Source organism: Gekko japonicus, unplaced genomic scaffold, assembly GCF_001447785.1.
Source record: "Gekko japonicus isolate JY-2015 unplaced genomic scaffold, Gekko_japonicus_V1.1 scaffold1701, whole genome shotgun sequence".
Classification (NCBI taxonomy): Eukaryota; Metazoa; Chordata; class Lepidosauria; order Squamata; family Gekkonidae; genus Gekko; species Gekko japonicus.
The window spans coordinates 261,086-269,318 of NW_015167586.1; the positions used below are offsets into that span (position 1 = coordinate 261,086).

The 8,233-nt window shown below is 42.6% G+C and overlaps 1 protein-coding gene across 1 annotated transcript in view; it reads left to right on the forward strand.

The window, feature by feature from the left end:
- LOC107112728 (NACHT, LRR and PYD domains-containing protein 12-like) overlaps window positions 1–8,004 on the forward strand; it is a 51,691-nt gene extending 43,687 nt beyond the window's left edge. The window contains exons 12-15 of the mRNA XM_015413917.1: window positions 1,973–2,232; window positions 2,860–2,988; window positions 7,711–7,852; window positions 7,954–8,004. Of these exons, the coding sequence (XP_015269403.1) occupies window positions 1,973–2,232; window positions 2,860–2,988; window positions 7,711–7,852; window positions 7,954–7,985 (563 nt within the window). The 3' untranslated portion in view covers window positions 7,986–8,004. The remainder of the gene's footprint in view (window positions 1–1,972; window positions 2,233–2,859; window positions 2,989–7,710; window positions 7,853–7,953) is intronic.
- The last annotated feature ends 229 nt before the right edge of the window (window positions 8,005–8,233 follow it).

The window sequence follows — 8,233 nt, forward strand, 5'->3', positions numbered from 1 at the left end:
CTTCCCTCCCTCTTTCCTTCCCTCTTTCTTTCTTTCCCTGTTTCTCTCCCTCTTTCCTTCTTTCCTTCTCTCCTACTCTTTCTTTCCCTCCATTCTTTCTTTTTCTTTCTTTCCCTTTCCCTCCTTTTTTCCTTCTCTCTTTCTTTCCCTCCTTCTTTCCCTCCATTCCTTGTCTCTTTCCTTCTCTCTCTCTGTCTCTCTCTCTCTTTATTTCTTTCTGCACACATCTCTGCATCCCCCCTCCCCCATAGCTAGCAATCCCAAAACAGTCCAGCGGCACCTTTAAGACCAAGTTTTATTCAGGTACAAAGTCTCCCTCCTCTGCGAGGACAGATCTTCATGTCCTTCCCCCCCCCCCAATAGCTAGTGATCCAAAACAGTCCAGTGGAGCCCGAGACATTCTCAAAGCCAAAGTAGCAGGGGGTGGGTTTGGAGAATGCATTTATGGTAAATGGTTACTTACTGGTAACATGGGGTGTGTGGCCTAATATGCTAATGAGCTCTGTGGTCAGGGGTTTGGCCTAATATGCTAATGAGTTTCTGCTGTTTGGGTGTGGCCTATTATGCTGAGTTCCTGCTGGGCTTTTTCTTTAAAAAAAAGCCCCGACATCAGTCATTGCACCTGAAGTCTGAGTGGATTTCTTAAATCTATTTGTCTTGCATATTTTGTTACCTGGGGGTGGGATGCATCTGCTAAGCCAAAGGCAAAGCTTTTCTTTTACTTGCAGAAAGACAAGCAGGGCAGATGTTAGGAGGCAGACACAGAAGCTTTGGTAGTCACCTGTCTGCCCTGAGGAGTGGGGCAGGCAGGCCAAGTCTTTCCCCCAAAGAGTCAACGTATTTGCATGTTTAGAGGCAAAAGGAGATTGGTAATAGAGAAGGCTCATTCTTTCCCTCTGTGACAAGAGAAGGGCTGCTTGTAGCTTTAATATCTACAATTGTATTGAAAACTAAGTAGCTGTTGGGGTACCTGATATTTACATGTAAAGTGTGCATGGAGATGCCTTTTTAACCAAAATGTAGTGCTCAGTTGAGGAGAAGTAAAATGTAGTCCTCTCCACCTTATTTCAATGCTCTTTGACGTTTGATGCATTTCCCCCCTTCCCAGGCTACAGAAATCATTCAGCTGAGCACAGGGAAACAAGTTACAGCTGCCCTCAGCCATGTACACCATTTTTTGGTAAAAATAAATAGATCCATCTGTGACAAGCTGTTTCTATTAACTGCTGTTGATCCTTCACTGGAATTTAGATCAGGAAAATGATGGAGGCAATTTAAAACAAACAAACAAACGCATCCCTACTAAAATCAAAATCAGAGCTGCCCACAGCAAATTCAGTTAAGAGTGTTTTGTGAGAACTTCAGAGTAATTTCTGAATTACTGTCAAATGATAATGTGGGGTGAAAACTATCCTTACAATTGTAGTGCTGACACAGTTAAACTATGGCTGCAACTGATTTGTGCTGGTTACATATCGAATAAACTTGACTTGACTTCATCCTTAGAATTACTCCAAGGAGGTTTTCTAGGGCAGCCTTTTCTGGGGTCAGTTTTTTTTTATTTAGAAAAAGAGAAGCTAAGCAATGAGAATTAGGTACACACCCAGACAGACAAGTGCCAGTTTTTAAAGACCCATAAGTAAAACCTCTGACTGTGTCTCATGTTGTGCCAATTCAATTTTTCTGGGGAGTTTTTCCTGGTCTGCCATGTCCTCCACATAGGTCTCAGGTGTCACCTAGGTGGATGGGTGGCATGCACATTTCATTAGTTTGAAATAGAATAAGCAAACAAGCTTCACAAAGAACTAGAGAGATTATATCAGTTTCTTCACTTGACACAATGAAATAATTGTTCTTTACTGCATTTATGTTCTATCTGGTGTCTTCAGGAGCAGGTGAACTTTAAATAGCTTCCCAGCCCATTGTGCTAAGCTTGCACTTTAACCATGCTTCCTTTGTTCTCCTTTGACAGGGAAACAGGAAGACAGCCCCAGAGTACAAATTGCACATTTTGCAGAAGGGAGGGTGACTCTCGAGAAGCCAGACGGTGTGGAGCCATTTCACATTGTGTTGAAACACCTCAGGTTGTCTCCCTGCGGTGTAGTTTTCAAAAATACATTCTTTAAAAGGAAAACAAAGGTCCATGCTGCAGCACTGCTCTACCAGGTGCATGGAGTCTCACCCCTAAAATTCCATCTATATCTCCTCCCCAACGATTGCTCCCTGATAAAGGTAACTTGGAATCAATTAGCTGGAATACTAGTAGATCTTACCAGCAGGTACAAGCTCTTCCTCCTCTGTAAGGGCAGATCTGCGCGTTCCCCCCACCCCCATAGCTAGCAATCCAAAACAGTCCAGTGGCACCTTTAAGTTTTATTCAGGCACAAGCTCTCCCTCCTCTGTGAGGACAGATCTGCACGTCCGTCCCCCCCAATACCTAGCAATCCAAAACAGTCCAGTGGAGCCTGTTGCCTTCCGACACCCTTCCGGTGATGTCAGGGGGTATGGCATATGCAAATAAGTTATGCTAATACATTATGCTAATGAGCTCCTGCGCCTCTTTTTCTATGAAATGACCCCTGCAGATGAACATTTTACCAGATGTTCTGTCACATATTGGCATTCATTTCCTAGTGAATTTGCTGTCCAAAGTACTTCTAACAGTTCCCAGTTTCACTTGTCTACTGTCAGAAATGTTTGATTGTCTCTTGCATGCCGTAGTAGCTCTCAAGATGTGGCATGGCTGCAAGGAGAATGGCTGTGCCTCCACCATGCGGGTTGAAGGGGGGGATCCAGGCATCTGACCATTTTCTGACTCCTCTCATGTGTCTCAAAAGTGCCTTTGCTTGTTCTTTGCAGGCTATCCACGTGCGTGAACTAACCTGCCTTTCAAGAAGAGTTCAGGTACCCACTCAGACTACCAAGCCTCTGACTATTGGATCTTGCTTTCTTGTGAGGAGGTCAGAGGAAGTCAAAGCCAGTCCCAAGGTGAGGCACTGAGATGACAAAAGGTATTGCCTGAAGGAACCTAGGCTGCATGAGAAAGTGAGGAGCTAAACTTGGATTTATACAGTCAAGGTTTGTTTACCTTGAGTGAAAAGTGTCCAGCTTGTATGGAAATCTATGGGTTAAATTAATAACAGTCCCTTATTGTTTGGTCAACTGACCTTTTTCAATAATACAGTACAGTCTTAAAACAAACAGCTTATGCTATTTTGTTCTGGATGACTCAGGTCAGGCCTGATTTAGACATAGGTGTGTACTTAAGAAGCCCTTGGGTCAGTCACAAGCTCTGGCACAGCTGTCCTTGAAAAAGAGCAGTTTGTGTCAGAGTTCTCTCAGCCCCACCCACCTCACAGGGTGTCTGTTGTGGGGAGGGGAAGGGAGAGGAGTTTGTAAGCCGCTCTGAGACTCCCAAGTGAAGGGCGGGGTATAAATCCAATCTCTTTTTCTTCTTCTTAGTAGTCCAGTTAGTTTTCCTATATCAGATCATTTAACTTCTGGCCAGAGGTACACCTAAGTAATGCTTTAGGTTTGTCCTTGGTGTAGTACATAAGTAAATACTATTAGAGAATCTCTGGCCCCGTTCACACGAGGCGATTTGGCCCGGGAACGGGACAGTTTGGAGGCGGATCAAAGCAGCGCGATCACACCACAACATCTGGGAAGCGTTCTGCTTCCGCCTCCAAACTGGCCCAAACCCGGGAAGAACCGCCTCAAACTGAACCACCTACCTCGGTGGTTCAAACGGATGAGGCGCCTCTTCCCGGGCGTCTGATCGCCGGCGCTCCCTTGCGCCGGCTCAACCCCGGGCCGGAGCCGAACTGCGCATGCTCCGACATGCGCAGATCGGCCGGCTCCCGGTTAGAGCCGTCTTTTCTCTCCGGCGTTTGATCGCGCCGGGGAGAAAAGGCGGCTCGGCCGGGGGATCCGTGGGATCCCGCCGAGCCGGATCAACGTTGGCGCGGCCCCCGCAACTTGGGTAGCTGGCTCGTGAGGGCCAGTTCAGATCACTACCAGACCACCAGCACAGAGCTTTGTTGTAGGAATTCTGATGGAGAAGATTGTAGTGTAAAAAATGAAGTGAGACATACGTACGTTTTTTTTTCCTCTGCTGAAGGATCTCTCTGTCATCAGCAACAATGATAGTTCTACCCAAACCTGGTAAAGACCCTACTACGCCTTCGCCTTACCACCCAATATCCTTGTTGAATGTGGATTTCAAATTATTTACAGCAACCCTGGCAAATCGCATAAACACATTCATTACTAATTATATTTCACAAGATCAAGTAGGCTTTATGCCAGGAAGAGATCTTGTAGAAAACACACATTAGGCTTTGCATGTAGTACAATATGTTTAGAATTTTAAAGTAAATAAATAAATAAATAAATCCCAATCCTGCAGGGCTCTTTTTGTAGCAGGAACTCCTTTGCATATTAGGCGACACACCCCTAATGTAGCCAATCCTCCAAGAGCTTACAATAGCCCCTGTAAGAAGAGCTCTGTAAGCACTTGGAGGATTGGCTATATTAGGGGTGTGTTGCCTGATATGCAAAGGAGTTCCTGCTACAAAAAGAGCCCTGAGAGGCTGGGAGAAATCACAATTTACTTGGACTGAAAGATATAATATAGTTAAATCTTTTTTCCTCTCTAAATTTATTTTTTTGTTCAGTGCAATTCTTATTACAGTTTCAAATAAATATCTGAAGTTGTGGCAAGACACATTGTTAAGGTTTTTGGGGGCAAAAAAAAGAGCATCACATATGTTCTAAGACCCTTACTAGACCATCAAACAAGGGAGGGATGCCATTTCCGGATCTATTTAAATACTATAAGTCCATACAGCTCTCTCTCATTGTACAGCTGTTGACAAGTGAAGACAAGCCTGACTGGACTAATATATTTAACTTATATACCTATCCAATAGATATAAAGAGTATTATATAGCAGAGAAGAGTAGATCGTTCTGCAAATGCTTATAGAAATCAATTCATTGTAGCAGCTTTAAATGTTTGGGATAAGTACAGAGTGCAATTTACTCCAGAGTTTCCACGGTTTTTATCATTAATAGATCAGGTATGGTTTCCTGCAGACCAACAAAATGCAGATGCTAATTTTTGGGAATCACTTAAAATCACTAGATTTATGGATCTAACAAAACAGAATAGAGTGTTAGACAAACAAACCCTGGAAGAAAAAACTGGTAGATCACTCACTTGGTACGTATATTACCAAATCTCTCATCTAAGTTCTAGCATTGGATTGCCTAATGTATGAAAATGGCCTTTAATGGTACCCTATATTGAACTATTTAGAGCAACACAGTGAAAAAATTTTAAATGCTGGATCTATACAGATTAGTTTCAATTTTTAATTTTTAAGTATATGTAAGCATTTGAAACTGGATATTCTTGATAGTTTCTGTTTGTTGTATATAATTTTAACTGTTTGTAATTATTTGTGCAAACTGCGTTGGTCAGGTAAAGTATCACCCCCCTCAACAATACCTTCCTGCTAATGCAACTGTCGCTGTACCTTTCTATCTAGCTTTTTAGTTCTGTATCACTTCAATGTGTGATTGTTTTATTTATATTGCATGTATGAGAGAATTATTCAGTAAAGGAATCATATTTGAGTCCTAGCCTCTGTGTCTATTTCTGGGGATCTAGATAAGTTGGACTCCAGTATACACAGGTTATGGTTCCCTTAATTAAAGCCATTGCCATTTAATATTCGTATTTCCCCATCTTATTAAGGAAATAAGGCAATTTGGCTAACAGCCACCTACCCTCTCTTTTCCTGTAAGTAGGGCATGAGGAGATTTTATTCCATTGTATCTGAGGAACTGTGCTTGCACATGAAAGCTTAGACCTTGAATAAAACTTTGTTGGTCTTAAAGCTGCCACTCGACTCAAACTTTGTTCTGCTACTTCAGACCAACACGGCTACCCCACCTGAATCTATCTTCTATAGCAGTTAGAGAAGAACAACATATGGGCTATAGTCTCTCTTATTCTGCACCACAGGATCAAAAAGAATTGAAGGAATTTTCTTATAATGCCCACCAAGGACTGCTGATAGCAAAGCATTACAATACATAGGCCCCGGCCACACGGCAGGGGAAAATGCGCTCGAAGGCGCGGCTTTTAAAAGCCGCGCCAACGTTGATACGGATCCCCCGGCCGAGCCGCCTTTTCTCCCCGGCGCGATCAAACGCCGGAGAGAAAAGACGGCTCTAACCGGGAGCCGGCCGATCTGCGCATGTCGGAGCATGCGCAGTTCGGCTCCGGCCCGGGGTTGAGCCGGCGCAAGGGAGCGCCGGCGATCAGACGCCCGGGAAGAGGCGCCTCATCCGTTTGAACCACCGAGGTAGGTGGTTCAGTTTGAGGCGGTTCTTCCCGGGTTTGGGCCAGTTTGGAGGCGGAAGCAGAACGCTTCCCAGATGTTGTGGTGTGATCGCGCTGCTTTGATCCGCCTCCAAACTGTCCCGTTCCCGGGCCAAATCGCCTCGTGTGAATGGGGCCATAGTTTACAATAGCAAAGCTACATTTTGGTTCAGTTAAAATGTTTACATAGTTTGCACACTTCTTAAGTTCTAGAAAGCTTTTATCTTAAGTTAAAGGTGAGAGAGATCTACATGCCATAGTATACTTCTGGTAATCTGTATTACAAATCCTTTAAAGAATGCCTGGCCTTTTCCCGAAGTTGAGACAGTAATGCCAGAATAGGAAACCTTTCTTCCATATGTATCTTCAAATATATGTGAGGCATAACTTGAAGATGGGTCTCTGCATAGCCATGAATATAATGGCAGTGCCTTCTAATGGTAATCGGAGGATAAAAGCAGGCATGACCTGATTGATTTCTCCAGCATTGGTAGCATGTGTGTTTTCCTTACCATATTATGATCCCCTGGCTATGGCAAACACGAAATGCAATTAATATTTATTTTCCTCTTGTTATCTCCATCTCTGATATCAATAAAGGCTGAAATAAGATGAAACGGTGTTCTTTTTAAAGTTTAAATTAATTTATTTACAAATATGCAGATACAAAATAGGTACAAGACCTAAAATGTACAGATGAAACAGTATTCTTGACAAGTACACAAAATTTCCATTAGACTCTCTGATTTTAGCTGGAGATTTTAATGCAGGACAGGACACAGTTAGGAGGTACTTTTTAAAAGTAAAATGATTGGATTAGGAAGGGCCTGATGGTTGCAAATCTGAAATTCTCTAGAGATCATATCCAAGCAGCTGGGGGTTAAGATGATTTTACTCTTTAAAAGATATGGCCTAAGGATTGTGAATCGTTCAGATTTTTTTTTAACTTGGGAGAATATAACTTTTTTTCAACTGGAACTATTACTGTATGATGTCCAGTAATCTATAGAACACCACTAGCAAGCTTGAAGCTGGTAATATCCTTGTTTCTTTTACTTTATTTCTCAGAGGCAATTCATCTGCATATTAAGCAGACTTTCTTAAATTCAGACTAAAAGTAGTGAGCAAGAGAATTAAGCGGATCAGTAAGACTGAGTAAGAAATGACCAATTTAATTAATGTCTTCTGAACTCTTTGAATTTACATGCTGATATTGTAATGCCCAATGTGACAGAGCAGTTTGAGGAGATGCTATCAGTTCTTCATTGTGCTATGTGGGTAAAGCAACATCCATACTCAGGGACACACTCTTTGTTGCAGGAGCTGAAGTTTAACTATGTGGATGCAGAGGCTGAGCAACAGTATTTTGAAGTGTGTGCGCAGTGTAGAGAAGCGGAGCTGGAGCTTACCTTGGTGGAGAAGATGAAGAATGAAATTTTCTGGAAAGTCTGTGTGAGACCAGGTGAATTTTGATTAGGGCAAGACCACATGTTTGGTCAAGAGATTGATAAGGCCACCCAGCTACATTTCTTCCCTGACTCTGTCTTTCCCTTTCTCCTGCAGAAGAACTTACATATGCAATGCAAGATCAGTAGACATCCATGGAGAGGGATGTAAAACGTTTCTTGGATGTAAAATATTTATCTGCAGAACTTGTGAGCGGCTTGCAGCTTTATCTTGTAAATTACCGCTGAAGTTTCTATTTTGTAACTTGGATGTGTATATATAATTGCCCTCCTAGTGTGATCATTTTATGACTGCTCAACTGAAGCTTGAAAATTTGCTGATGCGCTTTATTTGAATTTGTAAAGTTAGTGTTTTTCTACTGTTATATACTATAAAC